Source organism: Salvia splendens, chromosome 9 (genome assembly GCF_004379255.2).
Source record: "Salvia splendens isolate huo1 chromosome 9, SspV2, whole genome shotgun sequence".
In the NCBI taxonomy this organism is placed as follows: Eukaryota; Viridiplantae; Streptophyta; class Magnoliopsida; order Lamiales; family Lamiaceae; genus Salvia; species Salvia splendens.
In genome coordinates, this window is record NC_056040.1 from 3497225 (window position 1) to 3514355 (window position 17131).

General features: G+C 36.6%; 2 protein-coding genes and 1 non-coding gene across 3 annotated transcripts; 2 read left to right on the top strand and 1 right to left on the bottom strand.

Annotated features, from left to right (window-relative positions):
• Positions 1-387: 387 nt before the first annotated feature.
• On the top strand, positions 388-460 carry TRNAK-CUU. The gene has a single exon. It is a non-coding gene; the product is annotated as a tRNA-Lys (tRNA).
• A 5268-nt stretch (positions 461-5728) lies between these two features.
• LOC121747863 (plasma membrane ATPase 3-like) lies at positions 5729-11666 on the top strand. Its single transcript, XM_042142004.1, has 22 exons — positions 5729-5979; positions 6099-6236; positions 6347-6466; positions 6793-6891; positions 6974-7111; positions 7193-7327; positions 7414-7593; positions 7685-7891; positions 7972-8091; positions 8186-8305; positions 8390-8512; positions 8584-8688; positions 8782-8926; positions 9092-9256; positions 9340-9578; positions 9698-9730; positions 9857-9938; positions 10027-10187; positions 10566-10751; positions 10823-11005; positions 11086-11264; positions 11332-11666. The coding sequence occupies exons 2-22, from the start codon at positions 6183-6185 to the stop codon at positions 11426-11428; spliced, it is 2871 nt and encodes a 956-aa protein (XP_041997938.1). The 5' UTR covers positions 5729-5979; positions 6099-6182; the 3' UTR covers positions 11429-11666.
• A 382-nt stretch (positions 11667-12048) lies between these two features.
• Positions 12049-16099, bottom strand: LOC121747622 (protein NRT1/ PTR FAMILY 2.11-like). The gene is made up of 4 exons (XM_042141691.1): positions 15731-16099; positions 15440-15657; positions 14363-14919; positions 12049-13072 (listed from the first exon to the last, which is right to left on the bottom strand). The coding sequence occupies exons 1-4, from the start codon at positions 15867-15869 to the stop codon at positions 12163-12165; spliced, it is 1824 nt and encodes a 607-aa protein (XP_041997625.1). The 5' UTR covers positions 15870-16099; the 3' UTR covers positions 12049-12162.
• Between the last annotated feature and the right edge of the window lie 1032 nt (positions 16100-17131).

The following is a 17131-nucleotide window of genomic DNA, read 5'->3' on the forward strand; positions in this document are numbered from 1 at the left end:
GAGTCTCAGTTCTCATTTAACTTAAATAGTCATAGGGTCTCACGTTCCACTAACTTATTCTACTCATATTTTATTTAAAACTAGTATATACAAATGAGACCTATATTCTCATAACTCTTCTTAAAACTGTGCCACCAAAAAACGAGACTCCTAATAGGGGATGGAGGGAGTACTCATCAAACAAATGTGCACAATATAATCCTTTTAATGTTGCAACAGTGTAAAATTAAATAGCTCCGCAAATTAGTACGGTTCAAAAATCAAAGTATACGGCATAGAAAACGATAAAGAATAAAAATACGATTACTTTTTTATTTTAGTGATGTTACATACATTACCAAAATTGCTAACATCCAAGATGATTACGCTGAGAAAGCTAACACAGAAGCCCGTCTAGCTCAGTTGGTAGAGCGCAAGGCTCTTAACCTTGTGGTCGTGGGTTCGAGCCCCACGGTGGGCGCTTGGTGTTCTTTTTATTCTTTTTCTAAAATACAAACTCAATTTTCATTTTTTTTTAAATGTCAAATGCATCATTAATTTATGAGTGAACTACGCAAATGGTCCATGAACTATGCCTTTTGCACACCAATGGTCCCTGAACTTTAAAAATATCATGGGTAGTCCATGAACTAAGGTGTAATCACATGTATGGTACTTTTTCACTATTAATCACAATTTTACACCCAAAATGCCCCCAAGGCATGAAGGGCATTTTGAGACTTTCATATCTAGGTACTGAATTTGATATTTTCTTTATCTCTTTCTCTAGTACTGAATATGATATATTCTTATAGTTTGAGTACCTAAAATAATATTATTCACTTCACTTTTTCAAACACTTTTAGAGAGTAAAAAATTAAAACAAAAAATAGTATGAAATTCTTAAATATATTAGTTATAATAATTTAATTTTTATAAATAGCCCTACCATACCATTAAATATATTTATAAAATATATTTAATGGTATAACTAATATATTTAAGAATTTTATACTATTTTTTGTTTTAATTTTTAATTTTAATTTAATTATATATGTAGCATGCATCATTCTGCGGTGAACAAACTGCAGCACTCGAATAATAACAATAATTACTCTCAACATATTGTTTTAAACCATGTACACTTATATTAATGAAAGATGCTCCTGGAATTTTGTAAGGGTTTTTAGATTGGATTATCCAATTCATATATATAAATATAGATATATGAATACTATTTAATCTCTTACACTAAGGTTTTATAATAATATGTATTATAGCTATAAAACTTGTTATTAGGTTTGCCTAAAACACGCAACTTGAAAGAAATACTAATTGCATTAAAAATGTCCTTAACAATTTTTTAGTGTTTAGATCACCTAATGATGGCAAGGAAGGAACATGATTTCACAAATGTAAATCCATATTTTGCGTGCATGTAATTTAAGAAATTTTTATTTTAACTAAACTTAATTTATTTATATAAAAAAGAGATGAAGGGATGAGGGAAAGAAATATGCCTGAGGAGGCGAATTGATGTCAGAGTCAAGCCTATACTGTTTATATTAGTTATACCATTAAATATATTTTATAAATATATTTAATGGTATGGTAGGGCTATTTATAAAAATTAAATTAAATTTTTATAACTAATATATTTAAGAATTTCATACTATTTTTTATTTTAATTTTTTACTTTTTAAAAGTGTTTGAAAAAGTGAAGTGAATAATATCATTTTAGGTACTCAAACTATAAGAATATATCATATTCAGTACTAGAGGAAGAGATAAAGAAAATATCAAATTCAGTACCTAGATATGAAAATCTCAAAATGCCCTTCATGCCTTGGGGGCATTTTGGGTGTAAAATTGTGATTAATAGTGAAAAAGTACCATAAATGTGATTACACCTTAGTTCAGGGACTACCCACAATATTTTTAAAGTTCAGGGACCATTGGTGTGCAAAAGGCATAGTTCAGGGACCTTTTGCGTAGTTCACTCTTAATTTATTAGCTTTTTGATATTTGACATTGGACTTTTAATCATTAATTACTCGCAAATAATAGAATGATACACATAGTCACCTATTTACGTCGTCGTCGAAAATAGGATATGCATAATTCAATCCTTCATAGTAGTTTTTATTAATATCACACAAATATTAAAAATCATTTTTATGAGTATAATATTTCATAAATGCACGTATTAATGAAGCAGCTATGTAACAACTGTAGTACCTATCATAGCTCATAAGTTGATACTACTATTTAATACTACAAACCTTGAAAAGTATATGTATATATGGATTAAATAAGGAGGAATTTATGCTTTTTTGTGGTTATTATGCTTCCAACCATCTGAAAAAAAAATGAGTAATAAATAGGGTTGCGATAGGTATGGTATGTGTTAATTATACAAGTATTTATGCAATATAAGTAGTGAATGTTTTCATATTTCGTTTAATTTTTATTTCTTTTGGAAATTCGTTACACATGAAATATATTAAGACATGTCCATGAGCCCCCAAAGACCAAATCTAGGGGTCCCAAATTTTTTAAACTACATGAGAAGTATCTATATATTTATTTTCCCTTAAAAAGAGCCTTTTTTACATGTATGATTTACTACATCTTATTTTTTTTCTTCAAAGCTATTTTTCCCTTAAAAAATCCATCTGATTCTGATACGTATGAAAATAGTTTATTTTAATGTATAGATATGTTATTTAGGGCCCTCTTGCGATCAACACCGATTACCCAATATACGGTTTTTATTGTCCGTAATAATTTAATGGCTTTTAAGATTATGATTTATTATTAAATTTTTTAATTTGTCACTGTATTTTATAATCATACATAATGCATAATTCCTCCACTTTTGCCTTATTTTCCCTAAAAATATTTGTCCCGAGTTTGTCTAATTATATTATGCAATGTACTCTATTGTTTCTTACATTCGACACCACCTTGTTTAAAGTAACATGATGAAATAGTTGATGTTGTATACACCTAAATGAAAAATTAAGTTGAATACCTGTTAGAAAGGAAACATTTGTAAATTGGAACAAGCTAACCCTTCTCTCATCAAACTACTAATTTTGCTAATTTGAGATTAAGTATAACGACTATAAGCAAATAGCAAGTCAAATATAACAATTAACCATATTCATGCATACCTAACCTACCTACATACAAAGAACTTCAATCTAGCTAGCAATAAAGTAATGCATTTCGATTAGGAAATATGTAAATTTAAGTTCATGCATTTCAATTTTCTATAAATGGTTTGTTAACTATTTATATAAAATCTAGATTATAGTGAACTTAAATTTAGAGTCGTTCATATAGCCACAAAAATAGGAGTACATAACTAATTGTGTAAAAATATAAAACGTGACATAGCCTTGATCATTTATAAAATAATCATAATAGTTTTGGCTTATATGACAATGGAAGAAAAAACAGTTTGATACTGTAAAAAACATTAATACAAAATTGCTTTCGATTTGAAGATAAAATTCAACTACGACGTGGATACATTTTCAATAATATACAGAAAAAATGAAATAAAAACAAAAAATATAATCCCTCTCACTAAAAAATATAAATGGTGAGCACGTATGCCTATTGTATATCTATCTGAAATTAGATTAGGTCCCATCTTATTTCTTCTTTAAAAGGAGTTTTTCTAAATGCATTAAACAAATAGATACAAAATTGTAATCAAAATATGGGTTTCCACGCATATTATCTTGCAACTTTTTTCTTTATAGCAAAATATACACACAAAAAATGACACATAAGAGTATTTAACAGTTGTAGTACTAGTTTTCGATGTATTTGAATTTAATTATGACTTGATCTTACTAGTAATCACTATGGGCGGTCCCAATAAGATAATATCGTATTTCCTTATAAAATATAATAATGATAATAGAGTTTATTAAATAATAACAATAATAATAATGAAGACGCTATAATTAAGCCTATAACACCTAACAAAAGGAGGAGAAGTAAAATAACTGATTAATTTAATGCTATCAAGTACTTCCTCCGTCTTCTGTTAATTGTCACTCTTTTCCATTTCGGTCCGTCCCTCAATAATTGTCACACTTCATTTTTACCATAAATAATAAGTTGGTCTCACATTCCACTAACTCACTTTACTCACATTTTATTATAAAATCAATATAAAAAAGTGTATCTCACATTCCACTAACTTTTGCAACCAACTTTTCTTTACATTTCTTAAAACCCGTGCCCGGTCAAAGAGTGACAATTAATTGGGGACGAAGGGAGTATCAAGTAATAAAATTATGAGTGATCTTGAATTTGTGATACGTTTCCATGAAAATGTCAAACAACGAGTTGTGGTAAGTCATTAATAGTCACAAACACGTGGTGCGGCGCAATGACATTGATATTTTCGAACCCAAAGTTGAAAGTTAGAAAATGTATCTCAATTGAACTCTTGATTTGTGTGAGATGGCTAGGGTTCACTTTATCATAATTAAAATAAATAATTATTAAAAATTAAATATACTCCATTTATCTCTATTTTAATCTTTATTCACTTAACACACAAAACAGTACTCATAAAACTGTATATATGCTGCCCAAAAAAATAGATCATCTACCTTGAGACGGAAGGAGTATGTATATTCTCTCCCTTTTGATATTGCACGTCGGACTATGAGCTCAGTACTAGAACGCACCCTTGATGATTGCGTATTTGTGCATGGACTGCATGAACTCTCCGCCACATGAATAATTTAATGTGTTAATCAGCATCTGACTCGGATATGTGGATATTCGAGACACATTAACATGTTGTACGTTTGCGTTATAGTTTGAAATTGACTTTATAGATAAGATGACACGAATGTGATCTATTGTAGGTTAAATTTTAGATTCACTCCAACATTTGAAAAGCTATCATTTATTTGTATAAAATTTCAACATAAATTAAATTTATATTAGTAAGTATATAAATTGCAATTTTATCGGGGGAATCATCAGAAGCAATAAAATGTTAATTAGAAAATATAAAATTTATATTAGTATATTAGTCAAACACATGGCTTATCAAATTCCCTACTAATTTCAACAACTTCTTGGTCTACAAACAAACCAAACCAAACCAAACCAAACAAATCAAACCAAATCAAACTATTTTTACTCTTTGAAGTGCCAAGTTTCCGAGGAAAAGATAATAGACATGCACACCACACTCCAAAACATGGTTCCCATAAATCAGGCATCCCTTTCCAGCAGAAAAAAATGGACCACCTTAAAAATATTGGTATGAAAAACTATGAAGAGAGAGAAAGAGAGACGTGGGACAGAACAGCAGTGAAGAAGTCTATGTTTTCAGGGTGCAAGATTATTAAAAAAAAATACATAAGCTATGACTGATTTCTTCTGCAGTAGAAAACTCAGAAACGATGGTTCTATTTCTATGCTGCAAATTGCAATTTTAAAATTACAGTAACAGTACACACACAGTGAGATCCACAAAGAATTCTAATTATTTATGTTATTGCCCTATTAATTGCTGCTTTACTAAGATTATGCAATCTAGGAGTAGTATTTTATGGAATTATTCCAAGAAATGGAAAAATGAAAATTAAAAAAGCAGAGGAAATTAACGAGTTGGGTTCAGACTTCAGAGCCCCATGTGCAGTTTTGTTTGCTGCTGCTCATAAATTCAATAAAGATTCAATCTTTATCCCTAAATCCATCTTTCACCATAAATCAGCAAAAAAAATATATCAAAAGCTTTCACCTTTATGTTTTGAAGTAATGTAAAATTGTTGATGCTTGATGGTTCAAATACCTAAAAGCTAACCCACCAAAATAAGGAAAGTGAAAAATATTTTGTTTTTTTAAAAGAAAAGCCTGTTCTTTCACATATAAATAATGATGGGAAGTGCAAAATAAAAGAGACAAAGGTTATGCTCTACTGTAACTGATAACAGCGGTTTCAAAGATTTGGTGTTGGTGGGTGAGCCTCATTGTTTCTCTTGAAATATTGTTTTCTTATTCTGCACAAGTTTGAGTTGTTTTTTTTATCATCTTGGCTGCTTCACAACTTCCAACAAATTTGCCTGCTTCAACAGACCTCTTGTTCATGGTGGTCCTTGGATAGTTATTGATTTGTAAGAGGGTTTTTGGTTAAAGAAGAAAGTTTTCAGTTTTTCAAGATGGGAGAGAAGCCTGAAGCTCTTGATGCTGTGTTGAAGGAAACTGTTGATTTGGTAATGGATCTGATAGCTGGAATTCAAGATTTTGGTGATTGTGGAGTGTGCTAGCTTCTTTAGTTTGAAGCTGTGGCTAATGTTTTCTCTGTGTGTGTGTGTGTTTGCAGGAGAACATACCCATTGAGGAAGTGTTTGAGAATCTAAGATGCACCAAAGCAGGTCTCACAACCAAGGCTGCTGAGGAAAGATTGGTCATTTTTGGACACAACAAGCTTGAGGAGAAGAAGGTTTTTGAATGCTCACTGCAACTTTTGATCTTTGTTTCGTTCCTTTCTATTCTGATTTTGTTAAAAGATTCATTTTTTTTCGTTTTCTACTTTAATCTGCTTTGTGTATTTAATTCTTGTGAAGTAATGTGGTTCACGAGCTCTTCTGGGTCTTAATTGAGCTTTTAACCTCTTTCTTTGCCTCCATTTTTCAACATGTTCAGCTCCAAATGAGATATTGTTCAATGTTAAAAGTTTAAACCTTGACTGCTGGCGTTTCCCTCTCTTCATTTGAATCAATGATTTGTTTTTGTATGTGTCATTATCTAACTCTCATATTGCCCCAGGAAAGCAAATTCCTCAAGTTTTTGGGGTTTATGTGGAACCCTCTCTCATGGGTTATGGAAGCTGCTGCTATCATGGCCATTGCCCTTGCAAATGGAGGGGTTCGGACTCGATGTCTACCTAGTTCGTTTCTTCCTTTTCGTGTTTTGGAGAGAAACATTGATTCTTGTTGTATTTTGGCAGGGGAAGCCTCCGGACTGGCAGGACTTTGTGGGTATCATCACTTTGCTTGTGATAAACTCAACAATCAGTTTTCTTGAGGAGAACAATGCTGGAAATGCAGCAGCTGCTCTCATGGCTCGCCTTGCTCCAAAAGCCAAGGTCTGTTATTATCTTATTTCGGATTTTCTGATGCGTATTTGTGTAATTTTCGAGGTCATCTGATCGATGGTGGTTGTGAAGGTTCTGAGAGATGAAAGGTGGAGTGAGGAGGAGGCATCCATATTAGTTCCTGGTGATATCATCAGCATTAAACTGGGAGATATCATTCCTGCTGATGCTCGTTTGCTTGACGGCGATCCACTGAAAATCGACCAGGTGCGTGCCCTCTCTTTGTGTGTGTTCAGCATTCATACTGAGATAGTCTTTTGCTCTTTAACTGGATTAATGATGTGCTTGTGCAGTCTGCTTTGACGGGTGAATCCCTTCCTGTGACGAAGGGGCCAGGGGATGGCGTCTACTCTGGATCCACCTGCAAACAGGGAGAGATTGAGGCTATTGTTATTGCCACTGGAGTTCACACCTTTTTTGGGAAGGCAGCACACCTTGTTGATTCTACTAATCAAGTCGGGCACTTCCAGAAGGCGAGTTTCTTTAGTAGCCGATAGTCATTCCAGATCCCCCCAACGTATTTTTTGGAAAATATGAATTTCTCAATTATTTTTGTGCTCTCAGGTTTTAACTGCTATTGGAAACTTTTGCATATGCTCTATTGCAGTGGGGATGATTATAGAGATCATCGTCATGTACCCTATTCAACATAGGAAATATCGCCCCGGGATTGACAATCTTCTGGTACTGCTGATTGGTGGAATTCCGATTGCCATGCCGACTGTTCTTTCAGTTACAATGGCCATTGGTTCTCATCGTTTGGCTCAGCAGGTCCGCGTTATTCTGATCATAATGTTGATTAAATGCTTCTCTAGTGATTGCAGTATGTAACGAGAAGTTTGTCCGTGCAGGGAGCTATCACAAAGAGAATGACTGCTATAGAGGAGATGGCAGGTATGGATGTTCTTTGCAGCGATAAGACCGGCACTCTGACTCTGAATAAGCTTACTGTTGACAAGAATCTTATTGAGGTCAGTGATTCTTCACCCTTCTTTAACGATTATGTCTTCATTGTCCTATGTTAAAAAGATTGAAACTTTGGTCCTCTGTCAATTCTGTGCATAGGTTTTCACCAAAGGTGTTGATTCAGATATGGTTGTTCTAATGGCTGCTCGAGCGTCTCGAACAGAAAATCAAGATGCGATAGATGCAGCTATAGTTGGAATGTTGGCTGACCCGAAAGAGGTATATTTACTCCTTGTCATGTCCTGTAATGAAAAACACTGGTTTCAATGTTGCTGCAAGCTACTTAAACTATGTAATGAACAGGCTCGTGCTGGAATTCGAGAGGTACACTTCCTTCCTTTTAATCCCACTGACAAACGGACAGCATTGACTTACATAGATGGTGAAGGAAAATGGCACAGGGTCAGTAAAGGTGCACCGGAGCAGGTACTATCCTTGTCTTATTTATCTGGTTTTTCGTTTTCGTACGATGGAAATGTTAATTTCCGCCACTCCAGATTCTACACCTTGCACACAACAAGTCAGAAATAGAGAGAAGGGTTCATACTGTGATCGACAAGTTTGCTGAACGAGGTTTAAGATCGCTTGCAGTGGCATACCAGGTATGCATTTGCATCATTCCGTGTAATCTGTGCATATACTGAACTACAATGCTTTACTGTAGCTTGAGGTGCAACCGATGCTCATTCTTGCAGGAAGTTCCTGAAGGAACCAAAGAGAGTCCTGGAGGCCCGTGGCAGTTCGTTGGTCTCATGCCTCTTTTTGATCCACCCAGGCACGACAGTGCGGAAACTATAAGAAGGGCTTTAAATCTTGGAGTGAATGTTAAAATGATAACAGGTAAATTTCTTATTGTAACTTTATGGAAATATAAAGACTTGTTTTATTTGTTAAAATAGAGTTATATTTACGATGCTGAGGATCCAATGAAAAGATTATTATCAAGTTGTGAATTTTTCGACACGTTTTCTTGAATTATAATGGCTTGATGGTATGTTTTGATAGGGGATCAGCTTGCTATTGGAAAGGAAACAGGACGGAGATTGGGGATGGGAACCAACATGTATCCTTCGTCGGCTTTGCTGGGACAGAACAAAGACGAATCAATTGCTTCTCTACCTATCGATGAGCTCATAGAGAAAGCTGATGGTTTTGCTGGTGTCTTCCCTGGTAAATTTTTTGATCATTCATCATATTAAACAGCGTATACCCAAATCTCATTTACTCACTTACCGGTTTTGTATGTTGGCCAGAGCACAAATATGAAATAGTGAAGCGGCTGCAAGCGAGGAAGCACATTTGTGGAATGACTGGTGATGGAGTAAACGACGCTCCTGCTTTGAAGAAGGCCGATATTGGAATTGCTGTTGCTGATGCGACTGATGCAGCTCGCAGTGCTTCTGATATTGTACTTACGGAACCTGGCCTCAGTGTCATTATTAGCGCTGTTTTAACTAGTCGTTCGATCTTCCAAAGGATGAAAAATTACACGGTACTCCCTACCCTCGATGTTCTGACATTTGAGTTCAAAGTCATGACCTAAGGAGCAAAAAAACCATTTCTGTGTTTTGTGGGCTATTCTAACCTATTTCACATTCCCGTCCTTCGCAGATTTATGCTGTTTCTATAACAATCCGTATTGTGGTACGTTATATATGCTCCATTCTTCTTTGGTCAGATTCCTTCTACTATTTTGTTTCATCTTAAACCTATCTCTGATGTCTTCCTCCAATTTTTTTGCTCTTCTTTGTTGTTGTCGTTGTGCACCAGCTCGGTTTCATGTTGTTAGCCCTGATTTGGGAATTCGACTTTCCTCCTTTCATGGTGCTTATCATTGCAATACTCAATGATGGTTTGCTCTTCCCTCTCTCTTTCTCTCTACACACACATATATTTTTAGTGCTTCTCTTGACACTTCTGGTGCAATGCTTACGGTGAAGGTACCATCATGACCATATCGAAAGATCGAGTGAAGCCATCGCCTCTTCCAGACAGCTGGAAGCTTTCCGAGATTTTCGCAACAGGAGTCATTCTAGGTGGTTACTTGGCAATGATGACTGTGATATTCTTTTGGGCAGCATACAAAACAGATTTCTTCCCGGTATGTTGATCTCGCCTGCTTAGCTTTTGTGAAGCTATTCTCCGAGCTTATTCTTTACAGCCGGACTTGTAACACCCCTTACTCGATTTCGAATTAATATCCGGCCTCCGGGAACATCTTACCGAAAATTTTTAGTTTCGAAAATCATATCGATTCTTTATAATTCATGTATCATTTCAAATCTTAACTCTAGTAAAATTGTAGTCTTATAAAAATTTTCAATAATAGTATTTTTCACTATTTTTGATATTGAATTAGCAAATTTCGTCTAGGGTCGTATTTGGGATGATACGATTGACTGGCATCCATTTCATAATTTTAAAGCCTATGTATATCTTGCTCTTGCTGAACATAGTTTTTTCTGATCTTGATTGCCAGAGAGTATTTGGAGTGTCGACCCTCGAAAAGACAGCAACCGACGACTTCCAAAAGCTCGCTTCAGCAATATACCTTCAAGTGAGCACTATCAGCCAGGCTCTGATATTCGTTACAAGATCCCGAAACTGGTCATATGTTGAGCGTCCCGGTTTGTTGCTCGTGGCAGCGTTTGTGGTTGCACAACTGGTTAGCATAACTCTTTTACCTCCAATTCAATTTGTTCGAAACGCCTTGATATCCGTACTTGACTAAAACAGGTTGCCACTTTGATCGCGGTATATGCAAACTGGAGCTTCGCAGCGATTGAAGGGATTGGGTGGGGCTGGGCAGGTGTGATCTGGCTCTACAACATCATCTTCTACATCCCGCTCGATATCATCAAATTCTTGATCTGTTACGCCCTCAGTGGAAGGGCTTGGGATCTTGTTCTTGAGCAAAGGGTGAGTGAGCCTGCTTCCAACCTCTATATATGTTTCTGATTGATTTCTCACTTTCTTTCTATGGTTTTTCTGTATTGCAGATTGCTTTCACAAGGAAGAAGGATTTCGGGAAAGAGCAACGTGAGTTGAAATGGGCGCATGCGCAGAGGACTCTCCACGGCCTACAAGTACCCGACACCAAATTGTTCAGTGAAACGAACAACTTCTCCGAACTCAATCAGTTGGCCGAGGAAGCAAAGAGGAGAGCCGAGATTGCTAGGTAATAATGCTCTACAATTTTATGCTAAAAAATGGCGTTGTCGACGTTGATGGAACGTCGTGTGCAGGTTAAGGGAGCTGCATACGCTGAAGGGGCACGTGGAGTCCGTGGTGAGGCTGAAGGGTCTCGACATAGATACGATTCAGCAGTCGTACACGGTATAAGCAGATTGAGGATGGGTGCAATTGAAGTAGAGATTTGATTTGAGGCGAGGCTTGCTGTTGCATCCAAGCAAAAGTGTTTAGTATTTAAGATACTAATGTTACAAGTAAATGTTCATATAAACATGGAAGAGTTTAGTTTTTTGTGCTTCTGTTTCTGAGGCAGTGCTAAAAAAACCTTCAATATTGCTTTCTGTGTAAATGGAATAACAGGGTAGGGAAATTCTTGCGTTTCTTTTCATTCTTCCCCTTTTTTTTTTCTTTATTGTATGGTTTAATTATTGCAAATGTTCTATAAAAACTCAACAATTTGGGGGATAAAAATCCCAATTCACCACCATAAACCACCTCTTCTTCTTCTAGAATAACTTTTGAGGCTTCAATAAAAACGTCCACTATAGGTCGCCGAACTACACAATCCCGTTTAGTTTGACGACCTACGAGTCCACATAGTGGGTGTTCGGTTTGCAAGATTATATCTCAAGATTAAATTTGTATTATGTTTGGTTCATCATATTGAATCACATAATTTAATCTTAGATTGATAGTCATATGATAATTAGTCTGCGTACTAAATCTTGTCACGTAAGATCCAATTTTTGCATTTCATAGGAAACTAACCATACACCAAAAAGTAGACAGAGATTAGAAACTATGGGTACAAAGTTTCAATTTCACAACATTTCCTTTTACCAATCTCAATATCTAATCCACCCTAAATACAAAAATAAAACTTGTCACACAACTCTTGAATCCAAATCTATATCTATAATGTCCTTGTTACTCATCTCATGCTCACCACTCTCCCCACTCCCTTTATAATTATACCACCTCGCACACATCACAAAATACCCAAAATTCAAAGCACAAAGCGCCGCAATGAGATAGTAATAGTAATCCAACCTCCCCTGATTCAAATCCTCCGGCAGCCAGTTCCCCGCCGCCGACCCCTCCGTCATCCGATGCACCACCGTGATCAGCAGCCCGTTCACGTAGTTCGCCGCCGCGGACCCCAGGAAGAAAAACGCGCCCGCGACGCTCCTCATATTCTCCGGGAACTGCTTGTAGAAAAACTCCACCTGCCCGATGGCCGAGAACGACTCGGCCAAGCCGGCCAGCACCAGCTGCGGCACCAGCCACATCGCCGACATCGACGACACAGCGCCGCGGTGGCCGCCGGCGACCGGCCGGTCCCCGGCGGCGAGGGCGCGGCGGCGGTCCTCGACGAGGGCGGCGACGAGGGACTCGACGACGGTGAGGAAGATGCCGACGCCGATGCGCTGGAGGACGGTGATGCCGCCGGGTTTGCCGGTGAGGCGGCGGAGGAGGGGGACGAAGGCGCGGTCGTAGAGGGGGACGAAGAGGGTGAGGGTGAGCATGGAGAAGATGTTGTAGGTGGCGGGGGGGATTTGGAATTTGGTGCCGAGGCGGCCGAGGTGGCGGTCGGACTGCATGGCTTGGAAGACGATGTATTGCTGCTTCTCGCCGACGTGGTAGAGGATGGCGGCGGCCCAGATTGGGATCACGCGGAGCACGCACTTCATCTCCTCCACTTGCTGCAGGCTGCACAGGCGCCACGGGTTCGCCGCGGAGCCGTCGGGGTTCATCTCGTCGCCGCCGGTTATGATCGCCGCCTTGTCCAGAAATCTGTTGGCAATTATGTAATTATTTATTTAATGAAAGAATAATATAATAGCTATTTAAATGATAAAATTTTGTTATTTGAATTATAATACTTTTAAAAAATCTAATAATTTATTCCGTTTACATAATTTTATTAGTAATTATTAAAACGAGATTTTTTTATAAAAATAAAAACGAAAAAGGAAAACATAAGAAAATATTTTGTTTCATAAATCACCATAAAAAATACATTTTATATGCAGATAAAATAATTGCAAAAATTGTAATTTTACTTCTATGATTTTTTTACTATTAGAGTTTGACTCCAATTACTGTTTTTAACCTTGCTAAACCCTAGTATTTTATGTCTCCATCCATTTCATAAAAATATATACATTTTATCATAAAAATATGTACATTTTGAAATAACACGTGAATTAATACACTATTGATAAAATAAAAGAGAAAATAAGAAATATAATTAAAGTAGTGTTAATGGACAACATGATCCACATTATTATTAATGTTTAATTAATGAGTTGTGGATAACTTTCCATAAATGGAAATGCCCATATTTAATGGGAGTGCCGAAAATGAAAATTAAACATATTTTTATCGAACGGATGGAATAGTACGCAAACAGGATTCAAGTTTATCCAAATCAATTGATTATAAAGTTGTGGTATTTAAGGATTGATTAAATGTGATCTACTTAAAGAAGATTGCATCTCAGCAACACACATGTGTAGTGTGTGATGTTATTTTGTGACATCGCATATAGATGAATCTCAAACAAATGTATCTTTAAATCTTTCTGATGTGTTCACTTTTTTAGAGTAAAAATTGACTATGATTTTCTAAAGTGAGTGGTGGAAAGTTAAGATTTTAGCTAAGCACTTTTAAAAAGTGAGATTGGATGGGAATTTTTAACTTGCTATCTTTCTTGTCGGAAGATTTACCTTAGAGTTCTGATGTAAACGGATTAATGGTATTATATCATTTAATTTTTAGGTATAATATTTTAACAATACCAACATTTTGAAGTAGAAGATTACAGAAAATATCATGCATTTATTTTATTTTAATTGATAGGAAAACACATTCATCCAATTATTGATTTAGTAGTAGGTGGTGCTTGCACTAGTGGTGTGGGTTGGTACATGTGGGACCAGTTCCGCAATATTATTATTCCATCATACTATAGTTTTTAGATTCCAAAAGAAAAAGTTAGATTTGATTCTCATATTTAATAATATCCCCTAATTAAGTTAATTAACGAAAAACAAAACAAAACAAAGCAAATTAAACACTTACCTGAACTGATCGGTATAGGGCAGCTTCGAGTTAATGGACTTGGGCGGCATGTACTTGTAGAGGCTGAGCCACGGCTGCTTCGGCCGCTTGAGCCGCCGCTTCTTTGCGGCGACCGCCACCACCTGCGCCAAGCTGGTGAGGAAACTCCCCTCCGGCCTCACTATCACATAAATCTTAGTCCCGAGGAAGAACAACAAGCAAGAGATGAGCATGAAGAGCGTCGGGATCGCGAGCCCGATCGACCAGCTGATGTCGGACTGCACGTACACGACGAGCGTCACCGACACCATCTGCGCGAACGTCAGCGTGAAGAAGTACCAGTTGAAGAAGCTGTCGATCCCCCTCTTCCCGGCCTCGGTCTTCGGGTTGAATTGGTCCGCCCCGAATGCCAGGTTGCAAGGCCGGATTGCGCCCGCGCCAACGATCATCAGCCCGAACCCCAGCAGCAGCACCGCCATCTGCCACGGCGTCGCCCCCACGCACTGCACCGCTTCTGGGGCGCAGTGCGGTGGGTGCAGCCCCTTAAACACCGCCGTCATCGTTATCACCAGCAGACCCTGGTAGTTTTCACCAAAAGACGTCATTTTGTAATTGATGTATTCAATTTTTTAATATTGTACTCCATCCGTCCACGAAATAAGTTCAAATTTTCCATTTCGGAGCGTCCAAGATTTGAAGTGCATTTTTTTCGATAAATGGACTCCAAACTCAATTGAATAATTACAATCACATTTCACTGTAAAGTTCATATACCCTCTTATCTTCTATAGTAAAGACATTTCTTTTAAGTATGAGATTTAAAAAAATATCAAATTCAGTTGAGTGTGAAAAAATTGACTCAAATGGTAAAACAATCCAAAATGGAATACGCACTACTAACTTTTTCCATCTATTTTTCTTCACGTATCTTAAAATTCGCACTTAGTTAAAATAACACTTTAAATTGCAGATATAGTGAGTATAATTGATTGAAAGTTACCCATAATTCGTGATTTAAATGAATACGAACCAGGAAGTAAGATTGAGTATAAACTAACTGAATGTTAACCAAAATTCGTGATTTAAATGAATACGAACCAGGAAGGAGGCGATGGAGCCGAAGCCGAGGGTCTTGTAGCGGCCGAAGTAGGTGTCGGAGAAGAAAGCGCCGAGGAGAGTGGCTAGGTTGGTGGTGCCGCCGAAGATGCTAAGAAGCGTGGTTGCGGAAACGCGCGACATGTTGAAAACGGTGGTTAAGTATACCTGAAGATTAGCAAGTGTTCCCAACGCTCCAAGCTTCTCAAACGTCTCATTCCCTATCCAAAATTCAAAACACACAATTAATCTTCATAATCAATTGAAGAACAATAAAAGAATTAATTAGTGTACCAATGATATAAGGCATGGCTCTGATTCCTCTGTAATTAACCTCAGGTTCATCATCGTCTCCGACCACAATTTCCTCATCGTTGTTATTCTTGTGGCGGATCTGAGATCCGTCGCCATTTTCTCTCTCATTTTCCGCCATTTTTTACGATGTGAGAGGAAATGGCAATGGAAGAGCATTAGCTCAGAAGCGTGGGCGATTTGTTAACGTTGTCTGTCCGCGAATATATAATGAAATTAACCTGTCTTTGTCGTCGGTAGGAAAAATATATTGTATGATGATGACGAAGGGTGGGTGGGTGCGTGCACATGAGGTATTTGCTGAAACGCCAAAATTTGGGTGTGGAATTTTGTGAGAAAATTGGGAGAAATTGGGGATTTGGATTGTAGATTGACGATTGATTATCCATCTACAGTGTCGTTTCAGACAGTAACTGAATTAATTAGTTTAGGAGGTAAGTTTGACTCCCGATTTTGGAGATCTCTGCTTTTGTTCGTCAAATATACGAAGATTGTAGTTTAAAATAAAATATGCTCGTATTTAATTTAATTAATCTCTATCCATTTTGGTAAATTTTCGGTGTAAGAATAATAATCAGCGATATAATATAGTTGTGACAGTGATTTGTATATTTATAGAGCGGGGTGTATGCAGCTGCTATGCTTTAAAATATGAATCATATTTGGTGCGTGTTTTAAGAAATATAAAAAATAATAAATTGAAAAAGTTAGCCGAATATATAGTTCACTTTTTTATACTATTAATTTTATAATAAAATGCGAGTGAATTAAGTTATTAAAATTTGAGACTTATTATTTATAATAAAAATAAATATGACTTTTATTATAGGATCGAACCGAAATGAAAAAAATGTAGTAGTAACTCTTATAAAGGGGACGGAAGGATTATTTTATTTTTATGTTTGGTTTATGGATTTATGATAAGATGCCGTCACCTTGCTGTCGATTTATTAAATGTGTGTGATTCATAAATCGAAATAATAGGTGATTTAATACATGGACCATGCAGACTGTCAGGACTTAAATGGCTATATCTAGTGAATTTTGTGTTGGTTTCATTTTGGACTATCTTATTTGGAGATAAATTTCAGCATTGTTACAACTTACAACTAGGGTGTGTAACTTTAAAATAATTTCCTGAAAATAAAAATAAGCAAGTTAATTTTTGCTTAAATAGTAGAATCGCAACAATTGGCGGCAAGGATTCTAGTGTAGCAACCGAGGAAGACAAGATAGGGCATATGTTTTTAAACGGTAGGGAATTGCGCTAGAATTTCGTCGGAGAGTTTGGGGAAGAAGGTTAGGCCATCCACAACGCTGTCTCTATACCGTCTCTTAAACCGTCTCTTAACTACTATTTGAGCACTATTTGAGGGCCCCACT